Below are 24669 nucleotides of genomic sequence, written 5' to 3' on the forward strand. Positions count from 1 at the left end.
GAGTATGGAGGCAAGGTATGTAGATGGTATTTTCTGTTGGTTTTTAAAAAAATGCTAGGTTTCACTCTATTTTTTTGAACTTTAGCCCGATTTTACTGAGCTTTATAGGCGTTTCATCAAGGTAGATGCTATGTGGGGGTTTCTTATATGAGTTAATGAGAAAAATATTTAGAGTAGTGCCTGGTACATACCCAGGGCTATGTATGTTTCCGCTGTTGTTATTGCTATTACTTGTACTGTTGTAACTAGACCAGTTAACAATTATAAGTAACCTACCAGAGTAGGCTCTAGAAATGCAAACATAGTAAGACCCAATTTCTTCTCTGCTCGAGCTTACATGATAGTTGGAGAAAGACACACATATAGTGCTTTGATTTTAATACATTGCAGTAATATTACCACCAACTTTTGTGTATTTTATATATCCCTTGTATGGGGTACATCATGTGACATGTGGGTGGAGTGAGGAGGTCGTGTCTGATCCAGACCGTGGTGATTAGAAATGCTTCTTGGAATGAGTGGTGTCCGCGCAGGGTCTTGCAGATGAGTAGGTTGGGATAAAAGTGTAAGTAGAAGAGATACATGTGTGTTTTGGGGAATAGTTCTGTATGCCTGGAAGCGTAAGAGGCAAAGGGTCTGGTACACCCATATGGAGAATCTCAGACATTATATGTAGAGGTTTGAAACAGAGGAATCCCCCAGTCAGATATGCATTTCAGCTGGTTACTCTGGTGACTTGAGATGAGTTTTCAGGTGATGTTTTGGTGGCATTACCATGATGCTGAGGTGGGAAATACAGGAGACAGAGCAGGTTTAGGAGAGGAATGAGGGCAGACATGATTTCTTCGTGCTGGTGCCATTCAGGGCTGGAATTTACAGGTGTTCCCTGCACATGGCCTAGTTATTCTTCCAACTCACAGGCTGGCATGTGGCTGTCGGCCTGAGCTGGGCCCATGAGTAGCCGTCACTGCAGCTGTTAGAGGAGTCTTGTGGTTCTGTATCTGCGTCAAGCAGCTCAGTGGCCTTATCTTCAATATTGCAATGTTGGTTTAAGGGATGTTACTTCTTAAAGACATTCTCATCCCCCCATCTAGAACAGTGGCCCTTTTCATACATTCCAGCTTCTGTTGTAATTTGGAAGAGGAATATATGTCTGTGTTTTGGGTTTGACATTTTAAAAGACTAGTTTTGACCCTTACAGATATAAATGATAACTATGCATGTGGACTCTATGTCCTTTCTCCACCGGTCTGATGTTGTATAGCCCTGCACGTGGGGCGTGAGGGTGATGAGGCAGTGGGGAGCTGTTGTGATTAATAGCCTGGGCGGGAAATGATATGTGTCTGAACTAAAGCAGTGGTTATGGGAATGGGGAGGAGTGCCCTGTGGGTCTGTTTGCTTGCTTATTCTTTTAGCTAGTGCTTAGGAATGTCGATGAAGGCTCTTCCTTCTATGTATGTTGCTTGGATGAAGTCATCCTCAGTGAAGGCAGGGTCCTGTCTGTAAGTCTCTGCAGTTGAATCGGCCCAAGTGGGTCTGAGCCGTGACCGGAGAATACTTTCCAGACTCAGCTGCTTGTTTTTCACATGGGTGTGGATGTTAACTATCTGTGCCATTTTCTCATTTAAACCTCATAATAAATCTTGGAAGACTGTATAAATATTAACCTTATTTTACACAGATGAGGAAACTGAGGCTCAGACAAATTAAGTAACTTATCCATGGTCACAGCCTATAAATGACAGTTCGAACTGGAACTAAGGTTTGTCTTGACTCAAATCAGTGCCCATATCCACCATTCTAGATTACCTTTGTTTGTTAAAAGAAAAGTCTTGACTTGGATATTTTTGGGCAAAGCAGTTTTAATACAACACTTAGTTGAAAATCTCAATTAGCTTATTGCGGAATAGTAGCAAAGACAATTTAATTTACATAACTTAATTTTGTCCTTGATGGAAATGTTGTAGGGTGGACACTGAAGATTTTGTTGCTTTTTTTTGACTTCCTAGAGTGTTCTTTGATTTGTATATTAATGGATGGAAATGCTTAGCTATCCGTTAACAACATGAATAGTGCAAGGTCTGATGAGTTTAGAAATCTTTCCATACTCAGATCTGGGATAAGTGCTTCCCTTGTCTACAGGCTTTTTGTCTAAACATTTGGAGAGGGCCTGTCTGACTTTCAGCTGTCTTGGAGGTTCCATACAGTTCATTCTTGGGAAGGGCAGATGGAAAATCATTAGCACTTCTCTCCTTCAGCAAATTGATGTTTCCTCAAACCTGGGCTCTGGTCGGTTTCCAGATAGTAAGCCTTTTACTCCTGTAGGACCATGCATGCAGGGCCCGGCAGCCCTCTAAATTAAACCGTGTACTTCGCTCTGGTATAGAGAGGTCACCGTGAAAAGCGCGAGCTGCCAACTCACTTTACCTGGCAGTGGTTCAACTCTTTGACAGGCCTACCTCTGATTTAAACAAATTTGAGAAATATGTAAAGTTTTGGAAGCAGTTTTGCACTGATTTGATAAAAGAAACCACAAAACACTGCAGCGCAGGTGTTGAGAATGTTTGAAAGCTGATTGAGGGAAGCAGATGGCTTTAGTCAGTGGCATCCAGCCAAAAGAGCAGGTGCTGGTCATGTGACCGCTGGTTACCAGGGTAATCTGATTGCTCTTGGCGTGCAGATGAAAGGAAAGGGGCCCAGTGTTCAGCTGTAGTATTGTATAATTTGTGGCAGTTAGAGCGGAAATAAATGCTGGAAATGGAACCTCATAGTAGGGGAGACTTCTGTCCATGTGTAGCGTAAACACTAGGACAGTTGGATGAGGAACGGTTGTATGGATTTTTTTTTTAATTTTAAAAATATTATGCTTTCTGTGGATCTTTTGGAGACAAAGTTTTTAGAGCATGGCCTTTTTCTTTTCTTTTAAATAAAAATAACTTTTTAAACCTAATGGCCATTTGCTATAATCTTGAATTGTTATTTTCTTATGTAGCTATTTACTATGCTAAAATGTTAACAAAATAAAATAAAACTGAGTGTTAAGAATAACTAGTTTAAGATGATCAAATATTTTATTTAGTTGAAAAAATACATTTTAGGTGTGTGATGGGTACTTTATTAACAATACTTTTGAAATATTTTACATGACATATGCTTTATTCTAAAAGCCTATAGATATCTTGGCTTCTTCCTTTTGTAGTAGCTGAGGGTAAAAACATGCTGTTTAATGCATTCTGTCAGCACATTTTCCTGAGAACTTACAAACTTCAATAAATAAAATTTTTGAAGGTTTTTGAAATACAGCTTTTGTTTTTCACAATTTATTGGAATTTGAGGCTCCCTAGAAATATTTTTAAAAAAATCATTCCTGAGGTTGGATTATTTTCAGTGTTGGATAACAAATAGTAATTGGTGTTAGAAAATTTGCAGCTGATGGCCGGGCACAGTGACTCAATGCCTGAAATCTCAGCACTTTGGGAGGCCGAGGCAGGTGGATCACCTGAGGTCAGGAGTTCAAGACCAGCATGACCAACATGGTGAAAGCCCGTCTCTACTAAAAATACAAAATTAGCTGGGCATGGTGGTGCATGCCTGTAATCCCAGCCACTTGAGAGGCTGAGGCAGGAGAATTGCTTGAACCTGGGAGGTGGAGGTTGCAGTGAGCCAAGAGCACGCCGTTGCACTCCAGCCTGGGCAACAAGAGCAAAACTCTGTCTCAAAAAATGAAAAAAAATTGGAGCTGATTTGGAAACAGAAATGGAAGGTAGCGCTAAATGTACATAAAGTCAGGTAAAGGTTCTAGAGGTAATGGCAAACGTAAAACATTTTTTTCTTGAAGTTTATGTCTTTTGCCTTATATAATATTCAAATTCTAATAACATTTGTCAGCAATATACTATGAAACATGCACTTTATTAGGGTTGCTTTACTGTATTTTTATATTTCAGAGAACTGTCTTTCAAAAAAAGGACTAATTGTGATTATCTCAAAAAACATAGCACCAAAATAAAGCTTATATTTAATTAAGACCACAGCACTAAAATTATGTACAACAGGAAATTGCTATGTATTTTTATTATATTCTAAAAGATTATAAGTTGAACAAAAATGTAACTGGATGGTATAAAAGAGGATACCTTCTAGTACTGGTCAAAAGAATACTTAAATAAGTATGTAAAACTATCCACAAAAGACACAAAGAGAAGATCATGATATCATTTTTCATGACAATTAAAAAAAAGTGTTCTGTACCTTAAAAATTTGATAGCAAAACTACTTCTTAATCTGATTTTTTATTATGGCTTGATATACTGGCAGGCATTTTGCACAAATGTACTATGTGTGGTATTAGTTTTTGCATGCAGTTTATTTTTAATTAGGTCATATATTTGCTAAAAGTCATTAATATGGAGTTTTGCCAGGAAAACTTAATTGGGAGTTGCATTTAACTGTAAATAGCCAATATGTATGGATTTATCAGTTGTCATTGATACTTTTGGGATATTAATGTGGGAAATATAAGAGACATGCAGAAACACATTAAAAGTGAACACTAAGCGATCCACTTTGAATTCTAGTAATAAGAAACCTGACTCAGAAGCAAGTGCTTTGAAGAAAAAGGTCAACAAGGGAAAAACAGAAGGTTCTGAAAATTCAGACTTAGACAAAACACCCCCACCATCTCCTCCTCCTGAAGAAGATGAGGACCCAGGTGTTCAGGTAATACAATTATTGTGATCCCCGAGCCTTGGTTATTTAGCATGGGTAACTTTAGCCATGTATGAAGTACACAAGACCTCCCCTATCTTGTTATAGAGATGCTCTTGAGATGTCTTTATTGTAGTCTGGAACATTATCTCCATAGCGATGTGGGGAGGGGGAGCGGGTGTGGAACAAGAAATTATACTCCTGACAAGAGTGGCTTGGTTTTGCTATCTTTGACTCTATAATTAATAAGGCAAAGATTCTTCATTTATTTCTGTAAATGTATATTTTGCTGTTTATGTTATTGTTAACATATTGGTTAACATATTGTTAATATACTGGCTCATATAAAGCTTCATTCACATTTTTAAATTTCTCTAAAGTTTGGTTGATTGTCACTTTTTTAAATTTTGCAGAATTAAAAATCAAGATATAATTTGTAGTAGCCTGTCTAAAGTTTCTGACATCTGGCACAAAGTTGAGATATAGTCATGTAATCTAATTCATGTAATACTAAAGTTTCTATGAACAAGCCAGTGACTTTCCAAATGGCAGCTCTGCAGAATATTCTCCTGACTTTAGGAGAGTTTTATAGGAATGAGTTGAAATGCTAACCCTGAAGTAAACGTGAGGAATGTAGGTTCTTGTGTGTAAAGCATACTGCCTTCACTGATTGGACTGAGAAGGACCCTTACACGTGACAGTTAAAAATTATTTCCTTGTTAGGTTCCCTGGAAGCATGCCAGTGTGGTCCACTGGGATGGCTGGGAATGTAACTTTATGTGAATGACATCTAAGTTGTCAAGGAGCAGTTACTGAAGAGTTGTCCTGGAGTAGGAAGCCAGCCTCTAGAAGCTTACTGGACTTTTTCTTATTTAGTACACACTCAGGACTTTCCACCTGTATCCCCACCAGTCAGAAACAAAATATTTGTAGTGTGCAGCTCGTTCCAAAGAATTTCAGATATTTTTGGCTTTGGCTTTTTGTTTGTTAGAGTAGAACTCTCTGATACCTGTAACTTCACAGAATAGCCTTAAGCTAGACCTAAAATGGAGGGGGAGAGAGATGAAGTGAATGAATATGTTTTGGTTTAGTTTGGTTTGGTTGTGTAACTAACATAGTGATACATTTGGCAGTGTGGGTTATTATGTAATTTTATTTTATACATCAATGGAAAGATATTGGGAAGGTAAGTAGATATCATTTTTTAATTGCGTAGGCTGTTTTACAACTAAAGCGTTTTAATGATTTTTGTTTTTTTTTTACTGAGATCTGGTCTTACCGAATCAAGTGTTTTAATGATTTTGAGTTTTATTTTTATCCATAAGGGTATTTTCTCCTGATTTATGTTTGCTTAAAGTAGGACCTTTATGTCAATAGTATTTGGACAACATTAAGAATTTGTTTACATCAGTAGAGGAAATTCTGTTATGTTATTCTTTCACAAATACTGCTATTGTTTTTTTAAAAGTCTGTTTATATTAATTCAGACTCAGATGGACCTTATGAAATACTAGCTTTAGGGTTTTTTTTTTTTCTTGCTGCATTTCAAATATAGAAAACTGCTAATCAATTCAAGTGAACATTGGTGTATCCTTTCTAACTGGCTAGGGCCTAACTGTTAACGTGTTCAATAGCTAATATAAGCAACCACACAAGATCTGACTTTGAAAGCTGTGTTTTCTTGGTATGTCTGACACAGGAAGTGATGCTGACAGGTTGTTTATTATGTTTCTTCCTGTAACACATGCATGAAGGGCTTAGCATTAAAATTCTTGAGTTTTGTGATTGATTTACTAAGGTACATGTCATATAATTTTAACTAACTCAAAATTGTGTCACAAGGTACTGCAACAGTGAGATCATGGAAACATTTAAATGTTCTATTTGTTATACCTGTTTTAAGTATCTTTTCTAAAGCAATCCAAGTTTAAAAAGTTGATATATTATTTTAGTGTCAATTCAGAAGTTTCGAATTATGGTTTAAAGGCAGTTCTTACATTTCATTTTGACTCACAAAAATCTTTCAGATAATAATAGTTTACCAGATCACAATAGAAACATATTATGTATTAAATAATTTAATTTTACATTGGGGAATTGTAAAAGGAACCTTGATACTCAAAATAAATGTAAGATCAATTATTATTTTAAAACTAGAGAAGCCACGTAACATTAAAAATTTTTATAAAATTGAGTTATAATTGTATTTTGGGGTGTTTTTACATATGAAGTGACCTCGTATCCATTGCTAACTAACCCCATCACTATTGCACAGATTTATATCACAAAGTTGATATGAGGAGGAACTTACATTTTAAAAGTTATACTTACCAACTCATAAATTTCTATTTAAAAAGAAGAAAGCATCCTGTCTTATTGTACTGGATGGAACCCTTCTTTAACATCAGTGTGGGATTTAGCATAAAGTGGATTTGTCTTAGAGCCTATCCAGTTACTTATATGGCACAACACTATGACAGGGGGGCCTTAAGCAGGGAAACCTGATGAAACATTGCAGGTAGATCACTAGGAGCACATTGCTCCTTACTGGAATGGCATAAAGATGGAAATGTAAATGAATCCATTTAAATTGAGTTAAATTGACATATCAAATGAAATACAACATGTTATGGTAAATTTTGCAGTATTAAAATTGTTCTTGATAATGGCCGTTTATATCTTGAAGAAATTGGTGGTCCAGGAGTGAGGAATGGTACAGTGGGCATGAGAGTAAGAGGAAGTAGGTCAGCTTTGGAAAGAAAAGGGAAGCTGTACAAGGTAACTGGGCCATTTTTCTTTGGAAAGCTGGAGCTGATTAATGATGACTTTAGTCCTACTAATTACATCTCACATTATGTACCATGTACTGTTCTAAAAGCTTTGAATGAATTCCCTTATGCGATCTTCATGGTATTCATATGAGGTCGTTATTGTCATTAATCCCATTCTACAGACCAGGAGTCCAAGGTCCACAAAATTACTTGTCCAAGGTCACATGATAAGAGTCGGGGCAAGTTCAAACAAGAGCACTTAGCTCTAGGACTTACGAGGTCAAATTGCCACCTGAGATGTGGGGAAGGATTGCAGATGGCGGAATACTCTGCTGGAATCTCTGTTTCCTCCACCTGGGATTGATCTGGGCAGTGCCAAAGCTTTGTCCTGTAGAGGAGGGTCCCAGGAGGAACCTCTGGCCCATGTCACTACTCCCTCCATGTAAGCCACAAGGAAGTCTCTTAATAAACTTTTTCTAGAATGGTCTTACATCAGAAAAGTACTTTGCACCTCTGTGGCCACAGCTGTGTGTGGCTTGGAGCTAACAGTATCTAACAATCTATTTGATGGTCATATTATACCGAGTTCGTATTGTGAACTGTCTCAGATCCCTTTTTAAGAGCAGGGAGAACATAAACTTAAGATTAAAATCAATCAGTCCCACTCTTTGGGGAAAAGTACTGGGATTGTGTTCATCCTGACTTGAGAGATGGTAGTGCCTGTCTTGCCTTAGGTGCACGCAATGGATGTTTTGCCTCTCTCTGCCTTACTGTCTCAACTTTAACATTCATGAGACTCTTCAAAAAGTTTTATTTCATAATTCTTAGAAAAAATTTTGTGTCAAAATTTTCCTCAATATTTTTATTTCTTCTATGTGCTTTGCAAACTCATTCCATAGGTTGTAATATTCTTGAATTCATTAGCAGCTTAAAACTTTACATGTGTCATTTCCAAATTTAGATTTCACATACATATATGAATAAAAAGGTTATTTCTCCTTATTTTTAATTAGCTTCCAAAATGAATTCTTTGACAAAACAGTTAAATAATATAGAATTATTCTGAAGAGTTCAGAACCTCTTGTTCTGTTCCATTCGCTTCTCTCCCCATCTTTATAGCTATTAATAATCTGTTATGTGTCGTTTCAGATTCCTTATTTAAAGCCATACACATATACATTCATCTTTTAGCAAATACTCATTGAGGCATAGAGAAGTAAACAAAATATACAATCTTTTTGTCTTAAGTTAATATATTGATGAACTGCACATCTAAATAGATACACAACATTTTTTATTTATCTTAAATAGAATCTTAAGCTGCTACTTGTTATGTGGCTTCTTTTTCTTCTTATTTTACAATTTATCTTGCAGATATTCCCAAACTTCCTGGAAGTGAAAGTAGTGAGTCAAAGGTCTGCATGTTTAAGTTTTGATAGATAGGACCACATTGTCCTGCAAGGACTGTGTGGGTTGCATTTTGACCACAGGATTGTGGTCAGAATACCCAGTTTGCCAGTAATCCTGCTAATACTGGCTATTACCAATCTTTTTAATTTTAACCACTATGGTAAAAACATTATATTTTAAAAAGTAAATATGGTATTTTTATATTTTATATTTTAAAAAGTAAATATGGTAAAAAAAAAGTAAAAATATGGTAAAAACATTATATTTTAAAAAGTAAAATTACTTTTCATAGTCATTCATTATGAATTTTGCCATTTAACCCTTCATCTCTTCAGAAATTTTCAGAGTATTTCTTTTAGGATCAAGATTAAAATACAAAAACCTTTTATTTAAAATGGCCTGAAATATCTGGGGCACCTTGGATAGTATTATAACAATATTTGTATAGAACTTTGTAATTTACAGATTATCTTCTAATGCACTGATTTTTTTTTGGACTTTTTATATGGGAAAAATGTTAAAATGTACATAGGTAGAGGGAGTAGTATAATGAACCCCTATAGATTCATTAGCCAGCTCCAGTATTGCTGCAACTTTTGATGGACATACTGACTGAGTGAGAACCAGATTTGTTGTCATTTCCATTTTCCCAGTTGAAGGACACGTAGCTGGGAGTGGCAGGGCTACAGCTGTCCCAGGCGTCTGACTCCAGATTTCCACCAATTTCTATTGTATTTGTTACTACTGTGATCTTTTCACATCATTTATAGGATTAGCATTATCACCCTTTCCTTAAGATTAATTAAAAAAAATTCATCCTTCCACTCTGCGCCATTATAAAGAACATTTTTCTTTTTTTTTTTTTAAGACACAGTCTTGCTCTGTCGCCCAGACTGGAGTGCAGTGGCGCAATCTCAGCTCACTGCAAGCTCCACCTCCTGGGTTCACGCCATTCTCCTGCCTCAGCCTCCCAAGTAGCTGGGACTACAGGCGCCTGCCACCACACCTGGCTAATTTTTTTTGTATTTTTAGTAGAGACAGTGTTTCACCATGTTAGCCAGGATGGTCTTAATCTCCTGACCTTGTGATCCGCCCGCCTCGGCCTCCGAAAGTGCTGGGATTATAGGTGTGAGCCACCGCACCCGGCCACATTTTTCTTTTTAATCATTAATTTCAAGGCCACTGTGTTGGGTTTTTGTTTTAGAAGAGACGGTCCAGCAGACAGGTGAAGAGAAAGCGCTACACTGAAGACCTGGAGTTCAAGATTTCTGATGAGGAGGCAGATGATGCAGATGCTGCTGGGAGGGATTCCCCCTCCAACACCTCGCAGTCAGAACAGCAGGTTAGTACCAGATCTGCGGGATTTATGGATGCATTTTAAAGATGGACTGGAAATTTCATTGCTGCAATCTCAGAAGTGCAATGGAAGCATTGGACTTTCAGCAGGGGAACATCCACCTAATGTTGGATAATGTGCTATGGGAAATTTGTTGTTTAGCAGTATCTTTTAAAAAGCCCTGTTCACTGCAATTTATTTTTATATAAGACTGTGATATGTAATTTGACACAATTTTGGAGAATTAATGGTCTATGCTGAGGAAGAGTCAGAGTTAGAATATAAGGAGGCTGAATATACCTCTGAGAATTCAGTGCTGTGGCTTCTGGGACTTTAATAAACCACTCAAGCTTGTCTCCTGCTGTTAGGCACTGTGAGAACCCCTTTATGAAATTACTGCCTTGTAGTACCCAGCAGGGTGTACTTTATTCTCTGTGCAATGTAAATGATGGATAAAACAGTTTGTATAAAATATGGGTAGTGTAGGATTGATTATTGTAAAGATCTTTTTTAAAAAAATAATGCTTTTTTCTTACCATTACTGTACTTTTAGTTAACAAACTGGTAACCCATTGAAAAGTATATTAAATGCACCTTTGCGTTTTATTTGGTAATTTGTTCTATGTTAAGTTGTTACATAAGGTTTTATGTGATCTCCATAGATAAAAGATGCCTACTATAGCAGAATGATGAGTATATTTACCCCATGGGTATAGATGAAGAAAAGTTATATTTTTGACTGCTAACGTGCAGAGATTATTTTGTCTTGGTGGCTAGAATTTCTGATTGCTCTCTAGCTTTAGGGACCTAGGCTGGTCCACGTAATTAAACCATATAATCATGGAGTAATAATAAGCACAAGTGTTCCTTTTGCCTTTCAGTAGAGTGAGATTTTTGTTCCTTTCAGTCATGTTTCTCACTGATAACTTTGTATGGAGGTGGTAGCGAAGGGGAATGATTTCTTGCTGTTATAGTTTAGGATGAGATGTTTTCTATTTGGATTGATTCACATGACTTTTTTTTTTTTTTAGGAATCTGTTGATGCAGAAGGCCCAGTGGTAGAAAAAATTATGAGCAGTCGTTCAGTAAAAAAGCAGGTGAGTGCCATTGGAGCGATTAAAATCTGTGAGGTGTATGTGACTCTTACAGGATTGTTGGCTTTGTAATTTTCTTTTAAAATTATAATATTGTAAAATAAAACTTCTAGTAATATTTCTAATCCTGTCTAATTTATTAACCCAGTATGAATCTTTGGGATATTTGACACCCGATGAAATTAAAATATATCAAGCAGTCAATGCTTTATTACACCATTCAGAGTGGACTAGAAACTCATAAGTCTCCAGATAAATGTATGGGACTTTCAGAGTTGTAGACTGCCTTTTTCATAAATATTATTCATAAAAATCAAAACATGAATTTACTTCTAATCTCTCTCAGGAAGGTTCCCCCCTCTTTCATGTTAGGATGGAAATTCTGTTTGTCATTTTAGCAAGTAGGTGTATTCGCATGTGTTTTGTAACATTTTCTCATATACAATTGAATTATTCATTAATGTTTTTCTTGCCAGTGCAAAGGTGAAATACAGGTCTATTTTCAGCGTAATTTTAAAAAATAGTTTTGACTTAGTAGTTCAGAGTTATTCAAAGTTTCTGTTCATCTGCAAAGGTGAGCTCTAAGTATCTGTCACTAGCCTGATAGCTTTGTCACTGAGGTACTCATATGCTCTTTAACAAAAAATGCCAGTGACATACCATGTTTTCTTTTCCTGATGAAAATTCCCTGTTTTAGCTAACTCCCTTCTTACAGCCCACTTTGAGAAAATGCTTTGCTTAGTTTGAATAATTATATAAACCTGCAGGTGCATTTAGGTATTACAACATGCAGTTTTTCGTGTCTCTAGGAGGTAGTCTCCTTTAAACAGAGGTGTCTGTGTCGCAGCTTCAGTCATTATCAGTTCCACACAGTTCTTTTCTTTTTATTTGCTTTCAAGAAGGGTGGAACTACAACTTCATGTTTCAGCGTGTAAAACAAACTTTAAAAAATTAAAAAATAAAATATAATAAAGACATGGTCTAGCTGCGAACTCCTGGGCTCAAACATTTCTCCTGCCTTGGCCTCCCAAACTGCTGGGATTACAGGTGTGAGCCATCCTGCCTAAAGTTGTTTATTTTTAGTAAAATGTATACAAAGTATCTCCCAGTAAGAGAGTTGAGGAATGGAGGATTTACAGGACTCAGTGAGAGTCCTATATTAAAGTGAGATCCCAGGCTTATCAAATAGGAAACCATTACTATTCAAATACTGCTATTGAGTGATCCTTGAACATGTTATTGCACCAGCAGTAAACTTCTCTTTACTTTCATTTCAATAGTTTGTTTTGCTATTGTGTGATTCAAGGTATGAATTTTTATCGGAATATACATCTCTAGTTTATAAGAAAATAATTTAGAGCAATATGTCAAGGTGTTTTCCAGTTGAGTATAGGGGATACGGGGTATGGAATGACTGGCTATCTTGGTGACTCTTTGAATGTGAAGATTTCCTGATGAATTAAATTTCCCACCTGCTCAAGTAGGAAACAAGCACTATTTAACTCATTAGAAGGTTGCATTTTTGTCCTATTAATGACTCTAGAACTGCTAATTTATGAATTGTAGATATATGGTAAAATTTAAATACTTGACATGCTTTGAAGAACAGTCCCCTTCACTGAATTGAAGTGACTTGTTTGAGTAAATAGCATGTCGTTTAGATGGGATATATTAATTTTCATTCAATTGATAGTGCTTCAGCAGGCATACTCAGCAGGTTTAGGGGTTGCAAATTATAATTAGCTCTATTATTCAGAGCTATTTAGACTATACATTATGTAGAACTTTGCTTTTTCTTTCTGTTTTGCCCACTTTAGGGTTTTTGTCTTCTTTTCCTCTTTAGCTACCCTTTAAAGATAGGTACCCATGGTTTAGGAATAGATACTGTTAACCATTTACCGATGACTGGGTTTGTCTTATCATAGGAGATTAAAAATCACTGTACAGGAGGGTGGACATTTGTTGAGTTGGTGAATTTGAAGCTGGAGAAAATTAATGGAAAAAATTCTTCTGGAAGGGAGATATGCTTTGAGGTATGATTTAAAATAAAGAAGAGATGTGGAGCTCATGGAATTGCCTGTCAGTTACTGGTATTTCTTAAAGGGCAATAAAAAATTCATTAGAAGGTACTAAACATTAACAGGTGCTAACTTTTTAAACTGCTAATATTCTCAAAGTAGATACTTTAGTTATCACCTTTAATAACAATGGAAGAAAGTGTTGCAAATAGAAACAAAAGGAAATTTGAGACTTTTTGTGGATTCGATCTATGCCTGCTGGTCTGTTTCTTATTACCATGAATAATTTAATAATTGGCTGTGAGAAGTTGTCTTTATCTCTGCCAGACAGCACTGTAGAAACTGGCTATGAGCTCTCAGAGCCTGTCCCTGCATGGTGTTGACCCAGAGTGGAGACTCCATGTTTTTCAAAGTCAGTTGACCTCATCACTGTGGTCTGAGAAGCATCTTGATCCATTATCATGGAGTTGTGCAAACATAAAACTCACCTGGCAGAGGCACCCTAAGTCAGCACCTCATGTTAAATAGGGGTGGCTCAAGCATTTATGTTGTTCTAAACCCAGGTTAATGTCTATGATACCTAGTTGCATGAGATAGTTGGTGCCTATTTGAATTTTGAGGTAGATATACGAGTAGGTACTTGGATTGTATAAAGGCTAATCATTTTGTTTTCCTTGTTTAGTCAACCTGTAGCTGTTTCTGCTTTGAGCCATTCATCTTTGGAGAATAATTCAAATCCTTTTTTTTGTATCAGAAGGCCAAAAGTAGTTTCAAAAGTGAATTGTGACTGTATTCCTTAAAATTCTTTATTTTTCTTTAAGTTAACTACAGGACATATTTTCAGAGTGTGTGTTTTAATTATTTAGTTGAGCCTCCTAGAGTGTAAAGAAGGCAAAACTCTTAATCTCATCCATTATCATGTCCTTATTTTTTCCCTAAGTGAACTGTGATTTGGTGTCTCTAGTAAAGTATACAGTAGATTGGGCCAAAAGTGAAAAGGGATTCATACCCACGCCTTATTGATAACTTTATTGAGGTGCTTTTTCATTCTTTTGTGTATTATTTGACAAAATGTTCTGTTTTTTTGCTCTATTTTAGTTTCTTGACTGTGACTACTTAATTTAGTAGTAGGATGCATAGGAAAGGCCTAAGTTAGGCCTAGACTCTGGGTGGCTATTTAGAATCCAGGTGGCTGGAGAACTCATTTATTGCCTTCTCAAAGTTTCTGGTTTGTTTGAACAGTGGGACAAGTATGGCTTAATATGTTTGAAACTTTAAATGTCATATGAATAATAAGGATTTCCATAGACTAATTTTGGATCTAATGAAAAGATATATACATTTCTCAGAAAACTTCTATTTAATTCATAATATTACTGGGTTCTTAAATTTAATGGTAGCTGCTCAAGAAATAAATCTGAGTGTTGTGTGTATGTATGGGAATAGTGCTTTGACTTAGTTATTCATTGCCTATGCCCATTGTAGAATGGCTTCCGAAAATGGGGCTTAGAAGTGAGAGGTTTTGGGAAGCTGTCGACAGAGGCTGGTCAAATTGCCTCCCATTTAGTAAATAATTGAAATGATGTTTCTGAGGGCTTATGAATTCACACACTTTTGTTAAATTGTTTTACTGTTCAGTAAAAGAAAAGAGGTCAGCATGATCATATTTATATGAAAGGAACGTTGGAAAACAGCTCTATTTATAGTTTTAGGGGCAAGAAGGTGGTGATCCAATATGTGTGGTCCATTAAACAGAACAAAGTGTTGTATTCTGAAACATCCAAAAGATAACAGGCCCTGGGACAATTCTGTACCAGCTCCAGGTGCTGCTAAATGAAGTTTCAGAACCTAGTTGGTTCCTCCTAGGCAGCCCTAGACTCTCTTGTCAGGCATCTTCACAGCAGGTTCCCAGAGGAATAGCTGATCATGACAAGAAAATGGGTAGTAATGAGAGTTGGGGGCACATGGCTGTAAGAGTCAGAGCTTTCTGGGAACAGACTTGAGACAAAATAAAAACTGTCTTTACTGTTCAAGATTTGATTCTGTATGTTTTGGTGCCCTCTTAGAATTATGGGATGATGACACCATTTAGAATGAGAAGAAAAGGGACAGTATGGGAGAAAAGATCAGATAGCAGAATCAGGAGAAATAATATGAGCATAGACATGATAAATCTTGTTTATGATTTATAACATATATATCAGTTATATAAATGATACATAGTTTTGAACATGCCTTCAAAATTGAAAAAATATTATTATTATCAGAAGGGCAAAAGCTCAGACATTTGAGTTCCATTCTTGATTTGAGTTTCATGATAATGCTGTGTGAAGAATCAAAGGATCTAGTTTCATCCTTGCTTCTCTTTTTCCCTGATCATCTACCATCTTTTTGTCTTTCTGCTGGAATGTCTGGTTCTATATAAAGATAATATATCTTAAAATGGGAGGCTGGGCGCGGTGGTTCAAGCCTGTAATCCTAGTACTTCGGGAAGCCGAGGTAGGCAGATTATGAGGTCAGGAGATCAAGACCATCCTGTCTAACACGGTGAAACCCCGTCTTTACTAAAAATACAAAAAAAATTAGCCAGGCATGGTGGCGGGGCCTGTAGTCCCAGCTACTCAGGAGGCTGAGGCAGGAGAATGGCGTGAACCTGGGAGGCGGAGCTTGCAATGAGCCGAGATTGCGCCACTGCACTCCAGCCTGGGTGACAGAGCAAGACTCTGTCTCAAAAAAAGGGAGTAGAATGGGGAAATATTAAGGCTAGAGAGAAAAAAGTAGGGTGGGTCTTGGATGGATTGCCACTTGAACTTGGTAGTATTTATTTATAAATTAATTCCATGTTCCATTTATGTTGCTGCTTCTTGAAGCCATCCAACAAACATTTCTTTTTATTTTGGATAACTAAAAGTTTATGACATAGAAGATGTTCTGAATACATTGGTTTAAAATAATGCTTTATAAGTATCACCTTTCATAGATCCATGATGGCACAACCAGATATTAATAGATATTGACCACTCCTGCATATCCAGACTCCTTCTTGATGATTTCTAGACAGGCCAAAACTGTTTAAAATATAGGTTTAGCTGGGTGTGGTGGCTGATGCCTGTAATCCCATCACTTTGAGAGGCTGAGACGGGGGGATTGCTTGAGCCTAAGAGTTTGAGACCAGCCTGGGCAGCATGGTGTAAAACCCAGCCTACAGAAAATACAGAATTAGCTGAGCGTGGTGGTGTGTGCCCGTAGTCCCAGCTACTTGGGGAGGTGGTAGGGAGGGGCAGGGGTTGCTGAGGCAGGAGGATTGCTGGAGCCTGGGAGGTTGAGGTTGCAGTGAGCCATGTTTGCACCACTCCACTCAAGCCTGGGTGACAAAGTAAATCCTATCTCAGAAAAGAAAGAAAAAAAATTAGGTTTAACTGTTGTAAGTGAGAATTTCAAAGAAAAGTTTAAGTTCACAATATTTGAAAATAGTTTGAAGGTCGGAGATTGAGGGGACTAGTACCTTTGAACAGATCTGTGCCAGTCTGTTATCCAGTAGAAGGCTTTGCTCTTTTGTTTGTTCTTTGCCATGTTCCTACTTGCCTTGATTTTCTTCGAAGCATTTCGGAGGTGGCTGAACAGCCGTACATGACCCTTGAGGCAGGCTTGGGGTCTCTTGTAAGAGTGTAAAAGCAATCCCCAAACATCTGTAAGTGGTGTTTATATTTTAGATCCCTGATTTATCTGATCAAATGTTCCAGAAGGAAATTACATATTATGACTTGTTTAACAGCCTAAAACCAAAAGGGGAATAAAAAGAGATGCCAAAAATATCATCTGAACGTTATCTTCTGCATATACTACAGCAGGTAGGATCAAGGGAGATATTATAGATAATCTTACTACTGAAAACTCTTGATTTGGCTGACATGTATCACAATTTTAACCTTACCTAAATGTAGTATTTGGAGTGTTAATTTTATTTGGCTGCTATGTGTGTGAGACATCTTGTCTGAGAGATTTTAATTGTACCATTGAGTGAAACTAAGACTATGAATAGTGATGCACTGAAATTACAGCATAAGAACAAGGTTTACTTTTATATGGTTTCTTGTTTAGAGTTATTAAGTATATGGAGAAATAAATGTCTTTTAAATATTTTAAAACATTACAAAACCCACAATGTAAAGTTGCCATGAGGCAGCCAAAAATAATACATATGGCATTCAGGAGAGCAGTTGCTAATTGGCTGCTGCCTGAGAAAATGGTACACTTGGCGTCTACTTAACACTGTGGGTTTGGCAGAAGGCCAAATTTGGGGTCAGGTTGTTGTGAATGAAGCAGCATGTGGTTAGGGAGGAGTTAAAGTGATTCATGTCTTAGAAGCTCTCGCACGTTGAGCAGAGGTGCGTGCATGGGCCTGAGTGTGGCAGTCTTCGTGGCCCTGGCCACCTCCCAGTGCACAGAGTGCTCATCTTACGTGAAGGTCCTGTGCTGCTCTTTTCAGTCCTATTTTGTGCTCATATGGGAGTAAATCATTACTTTTAAAATATTCTAGTAGATGGTTTTAAATATGTGCCTGAAATTTTCTTTTGTTGCAGAAGGAATCTGGAGAGGAGGTAGAAATTGAGGAATTCTATGTGAAATACAAAAACTTGTAAGTAAATTGTGATTTTGTTTTTAATGGGGGGCTGTATTTTCCAAGCAGTAAACAACCATTTTTTTTTAAGTTGGGAAATTAAGAAACTTTGGTATGATTTCTTTAGTCATCATGGCCTGGGAGGCCATTTTTTAACCAACTTTTGTATGTTTGATATTTTATGAATTTTCCTGGAAAATGTGTAATTGGTGTAAAAGTTGACTAATTTCTGTGTATAACCAATACGTATTTTGTTAGAGAGGATAAAAACTTCTACAATAATAGAAAAATGAATAAAGCAGTATTTCCCTGTCCTCTGATCATGAATTCTACCCTGTGGGGCTACACTTCGTCCCTTCACCTGTGCATAGTGTGTGAGGCCCTAGACACAAGAACTCTCCTGTGGAATGAAAGCTCTAGAGAACCATGACATCACTCAGGTTCTAAAATGCAGTGAGTTATGGCTTTATCTGTTTTTGTTTCTGATATTTATTTAGTAGATTTGAATTCATAACTTAAAAATCTGAATTGAAAAACACAGTGAGTTGTTGTCCTTATAGATTCTGTTTTAAGCAGTACACCTGGCCCAGACAGACATTGTGATGAGCTAGGATGTTTTCAGAGTCAGCAGTCATTCTGCTGAAGAAGACTGAGGCCATTTTGTAACCTAAATAACAATCATAGAACAAGGACAAAAATGTTCATTGATAATGTAAACATTAAATTTTTTTTTTTTACCCCTTTTAAGGCAAAGAACTAAACCACCATATTAATACATTCTTAGGGCTTTAAAGAGAGGCTTTTGTGAGTTGCTGTGCAAACAGCCTCGGAAAATTTACCCCACCCTAGAAAAATGAAAGCATCGGGTGCCATGGGTTTTCTATCATTCTCTCTTGTTGTAGTTGGCACTGTAAATAAATTGATGTACTTCTGAAGAAGTTGTAAGTAAAACCTTTTATCAAGTAAAAAGATAAAGAAGTCTCTATCAGTTTTATCATGAGAGTTCAATGAAATACAGTCTGACAATTTTAAAAATGCTCGGAAAATGTTAACTGTCGTCATTCTTTTGTCCTCAGAGCATGTCAGTTTACACATGTGGAAATTATGCCTACAACACGATTTCCTATGGTAAGGAGGAGGTAAACTAAGTAAATCAGAGGGAGAGAGTTCCCTTGTAGATTTACCAAATTGAAACAAGAGCAAAGGAGTTCAAATATCAATCACCAAAATAATGGCACTACCAGAGAGACCTCCAGATCAGTGTGTGACAGTGAGGCCTGAGCTGCCTCCTTCCAGTCAGCCTGTTAGTGACCCCAGAGATGGGCTCCGAGTTCCTGACCAGGTGCCAGTGCCAGACCAGGAGACTCTAGCCCTCCTCAAAAGTCATTTGAGATGAGGTAAAGGGAGTTTTGAAAAAAAAAAAAAAATAGCTTTGCTGACTGTCATTATTGAGAGCTAAGAGAAATTAAGATTTCCATAAAACTAAGAGTTTTTGTTAGCCTTATATTTGGACACAATTTCACATTTATAGAAAAATTGTAAAAATAGTACAAAGAATTTCTGTTTTTCTTTTTGTAGTTAATGTGTATCTTCCGGAAAGATACTTTAAGACTTAAATATGGTAATGGTTGCTAAGGGGTGATTTACTAATTCCATCATTTCTTCTACATTGATTGGTTGGGTTTTTATGGTAAGGAAGAGCTTTACCCTCTTGTCCATTTGTTAATTTATAGCTGAGCGGACTTGTGGCTTCTCATTTTATTCAAGGGATAATAACTCTTTACTGTTGTAGTATTTACTTTGCCCACATTATCCCAGATTTGGCCAGTGGGAGCCCCTTCAGACTGGCTCTTCTGTCTTTTTGCCTTGTCCCCATTTTTCTTTGAACACTTTCTTGCTTTCTGGCGCCAGAGGATGTTCCAGGCTCGTCTTATAACTTCCCTGTTTTAGTTATGGAATCAGTTACTTCTCCAAGAAGGCTTGGTTGTTTTCAGTGAAGGAGGGGTGTTGAGAAACCAAGATTTGGGCTTTAGGTGTGCTCCTTGTTGCTGAGGAATTGTTACTTCTAGTCCCTCTCAGTGGATAGGACTGGGAGAGAGAGAGAGAGTGTGTGTGTGTGTGTGTGTATCGAGTTACCCACACACTTATCTGTTTATTATATACACACACATATTTACCTACCTCTCCAACACAACAGCAAAAACAATGCCTATATATTGATACTTCCATTACTATGCCAGCAGCTCAGGGTTCGTTCTCTCCTTTCCCCTTTAATATTAGTAATTCCCTTCTTCAACCAGAATAAACCTGGCTCTCTTATTTTTTATATTTACTTTTTTGTCAGTCGTAACATATATAGGAAGTGATTTCAGAGTTACTAGCCCATATTTCTGTGACAAAGAAGCCTATATTTGGTTAGCTTTTTGTCTTTAGTTTGAGGGCATAGGGACTAAAACTTTATCCAAAATTTCCTTGGGTTGGTTATTCTCTTTTCCTACCCCACCAGTGTGGTTTGTTATTTATTTCAGGGGTCCCCAGTCCCCAGGCCATGGATCAGTACTGGTCAGTGTCCTGTTAGGAACCTGGCCGCACAGCAGGAGGTGAGCGGCAGGCAACTGAGCATTACCACCTGAGCACTGCCTCTTGTCAGATCAGCGTAACATTAGATTCTCATAGGAACGTGAACCCTGTTGTGAACTGTGCATGCAAAGGATCTAGGTTTTGTGCTCCTTATGAGAATCTAACTAATGCCTGATCTGAGGTGCAACCATTTCATTCCAAACTGCCCTCCACCAAGGACCCGCCCCAGTCTGTGGAAAAATTGTCTTCCACGAAACTGGTCCCTGGTGCCAAAAAGGTTGGGGCCTCATGATTTATTTGATACACAATGTGTTTGTTTAGTTTTGGTTTGTATTTGTATTCCGTTTTAGCCCCCGCTTGTTGATTTTTATTTATTGTTTTTCAAGTTTGTGAAATATTAATATGTTACAAAAGTCAGAACTATACACAAAAGAAGTGTAGTCCTCCCTTTCCACCCCATTCCTGCTTACTTCCTTACTAATCCCAGGTTTATCCTTTCTGTAATTTTTGGCATGAGCATGCAGGTATAATTTCCTCTTCCTTCTTACAAAAAAAGAAATTGGTATACTGTTAGTACATTTTTGTGCTTTGCTTTTTTCCCACTACCTCCTGGAAATCACTCTACATCTGTTCATAGGGGTCCTCATCATTCTTTGTTTCAGCTGTATAATATTCCATTGCATGACTGCCATAACCATTCAACTAGCCTCCTGTGTATGTGGGTGTGTAAGTGGCTTCTGATGTTTTCCAATTACAGATAATGCTACAATATATATTCTCATACATATCTATATATTTTCAAATTGTTGGAGGCATGGCTTCCAGGTGAATTCCCAGAAGTGGGTTTGCTAGATACAAAAGGCAAACATGTATGTATTTTTAAGAGATATTGCCAAATTCCCTTCCTTCATGTTGTATGAATTTATGTTCCTGTCAACAACGTATGCAAACACCTATTTCCCCACAACCTTTCTAATATAGTGTGCTGTTTTACTTTTTAATTTTTGTAAGAAATTGTATTTCAGTTGAGGTTTTAATTAGCATTTTCTCTTATTGTGAATAAGAACACCTTTTCATAAGATTAATGGCCACTTTTTACGTCTTGCTTTGTCAGTTGTCTGTGTCTTTTGCTCATTTTCTGTCATGCTCCTCTCAACTTTTAAGAGCTCTTTATATATAAGGGATATTAGTTCTTTATCTTGGGTTATATGTTGCAACTATCTTTTCTCAGTTTCGATTGTCTTTTGACTTCACGGTGTTTATTGCATTGCCCATTAAAATTTTTTGTACAGTCAGATTTATCAATTTTTTCTTTTATTGTTTCTAGCTTTAGTGTCATAGCTAGAAAGCCAGCCTTTCCCTGTATCCAGATTACAGAGGAATTTGTCCATGCTTTCCTTGTGGTTTCATTTTATCTATTTAGGTGCCTGATCCATTTGGTGTTTATTCTTGTGTATTGTGTAAGTCATGGCTCTAATTTAATTCTTTTTCAATTATTGTTCTAGCACCATTATTAAAGAGTCCATTTTTGGCCAGGCACAGTGGCTCATGCCTGTAATCCCAGCACTTTTGGGAGGCTGAGGCAGGCTGATCATGAGGTCAGGAGCTTGAGACCAGCCTGGCCAACATAGTGAAACCCCATCTCTACTAAAAATGCAAAAAATTAGCTGAGCATGGTGGCGGGCACCTGTAATCCCAGCTACTTGGGAGGCTGAGGCAGGAGAATCACTTCAACCCGGGAGGCAGAGGTTGCAGTGAGCCGAGATTGCGCCATTGCACTCCAGCTGGGCGACAGTGTGAGACTACATCTCAAAAAAAAAAAAAAGAGTCCATTTTTGACTCAGTGATTTGAGATCCAAACTTCATTATGTCCTAAAGTTTTATTTATTTATTTATTTTTTATTTTTCTTTATCTGTACTTTATGCCTTTGAACTGCTTGTCTATTTATAAGCCAGTATCACACTGTTTGCTTAGGGAGGCTTTATAGTGTATTTTAATATCTGGTAGATCTTATTTCCATAGTAGCTTTTCTATGTTAATGCTTTCCAGGATATTCTTGCATGTTTATTTTTATATATAAAATTTAGTATTGTTTAGCCCCATATAAATGCCTGTTTGCATTTTATTTATTTACATTGTGTTAGATTTACAAATGTATGATGTTGAGTTACACAGTGTGAAAATGATGTCTTTTCAGTTGGTCCAGTTCTACTTTTGTGTCTTGTAGGAGTTTTAAATATTTTCTTATACAAATTGTACACATTTTTAATTAAATTTATTGCTAAGTATTTTATCTTTGTTGGTATTGTGAAAGAGGTTTTCTCTAACATATCTCCTTATTGGTAATTGTTGTTGTGAATGAAGACAATTTGTTGGCTTCTGTATGCTAATTTTATATTCTGCTACATTGCTGGATTATTTTATTATTTGAATTAGTTTTCTAATTGATTCTCTAGGGTTTTCCAGGTACCTGATCATATAATCTGCAAACAGAGATAGCTTTACTTATGATTTTCTAATTATTGTGTTTCTTATTGTTTTGACTTGTCAGTGACATTGGCTAATAACCTCAAATACAATATTGAATAATAGTGGAGATAGTAGGTATCCATGCTTTCTGATTTTTGTGGAAAACTGCAGTGTTTCATCATTTAGTAAGATCCTGTCTTTAGAACTAAAATCTTCAAATATGTGTTAACAAAATACCTATCAGTTCCTATCTTCCTAAGTTTTAAAAAATCCATTATGGGTGTTAAATTTTGTCAAATGTTTTTTCAGTGTCAATAGAAATAATTGTGTGATTTTTCTCCTTAGGTATATTAATATTGTGTATTTTTAGTGAATTTCCTAATGTTGAACCAACCTTGCATTCCTGAAATAAGTAACTACTTGGTCATGACATATTATTTTCTTAATGTGATGTGGAGTTGTGTTTGTTAATATTTTACTTATATTTATTTATAACTATAAATATTTATAAGTATTATAAATATAAATATTTACCACTTTGCACTGATATGGGTAAGGGATATGCTCTTTCTTTTTTTTTTTTTTTTAACTGTCAAGATTAGGTATAAATATATACCTGTTTCATAAAGAGTAGTTACATTTTTAAATGAAATTTTGTTTTCTAAAGTGACCATAAACTGTATTATCTGTAGGGCCTAGTTCAGATTATTTCTTATTAGCTTCATAATATTTACTTCTTCATAACTTTTAAAAAATATTTTAGTTCTAGTCCAGTTAGAACGTTTTCTTGCCTTAATTATCTATTAAGACAAAGCAGTCTATTTTTGACCCTTTATTCTTCCTTCCTCTTCTTCCTAAGCCTCCGGAATGGGTTATCATCAGAGTCTAGAAAGCAGAGTCACACTGAAAAATTTCATCCGAGTTTATAGCAGATAAAGCAGGGCTGGAGCCACTTGCTTATATGCTTGTGTCCAGTTCAAGGCTACACGGGTGGTGCTTTGAAAGCTTTTGCACCTCAGCCAAGACAAGAATACTAACTGACTGACTGCACATGTGCCTTTTTCTGTCAAATAATTTGGAGACTAGAGCAGATTATTTTTATAATATGTGTTTCTTTTTGTATGTGTGTGGCAGGGGGAACAGGGTCTCCCTCTGTTGCCCAGGCTTGAATGCAGTGGCGCGATCTCAGCTCACTGCAACCTCCACCTCTGGGGTTCAAGCAATTCTCCCGCCTCAGCCTCCTGAGTAGCTGGGATTACAGGCACATGCCACCACGGCCTAGCTGATTTTTGTATTTTTAATAGAGTTGGGGTTTCACCATATTGGTCAGGCTGGTCTCGAACTACTGGCCTCAGGTGATCTGCCTGCCTTGTATAATATGTGTTTCTGATTATGACCGTGTTGCATATTATTTATTGGAAATTTGGAAACTACAAGTTGAAAGTAGAAAATAAAATACTTGCAGTCCTATCACCCAGAAATAATAAATACAGGTTGAGTATCCCTTATCTGGAATGGTTGAGATCAGAAGTGTTTTGGATTTTGGATTTTTTCAAATTTAGAATATTTGCATTATGCTTTAGTGGTTAAGCATCCCAAATCTGAAATCCAAAATGCTCCATTGAGCATTTACTTCAAGTATCATGTTGGTGCTCAAAAAGT

At 36.8% G+C, this 24669-nt stretch overlaps 1 protein-coding gene across 6 annotated transcripts in view; it reads left to right on the plus strand.

The window, feature by feature from the left end:
• CHD7 (chromodomain helicase DNA binding protein 7) overlaps positions 1-24669 on the plus strand; it is a 188033-nt gene that overhangs the window by 110762 nt on the left and 52602 nt on the right. For all 6 annotated transcript variants that reach the window (XM_054499521.2, XM_054499523.2, XM_054499522.2 and 3 more), the window contains exons 4-7: positions 4578-4719; positions 10093-10230; positions 11256-11321; positions 17920-17975. In XM_054499521.2, the coding sequence (XP_054355496.1) occupies positions 4578-4719; positions 10093-10230; positions 11256-11321; positions 17920-17975 (402 nt within the window). The remainder of the gene's footprint in view (positions 1-4577; positions 4720-10092; positions 10231-11255; positions 11322-17919; positions 17976-24669) is intronic.

This window comes from Pongo pygmaeus, chromosome 7, assembly GCF_028885625.2.
Source record: "Pongo pygmaeus isolate AG05252 chromosome 7, NHGRI_mPonPyg2-v2.0_pri, whole genome shotgun sequence".
NCBI classification, from domain to species: Eukaryota; Metazoa; Chordata; class Mammalia; order Primates; family Hominidae; genus Pongo; species Pongo pygmaeus.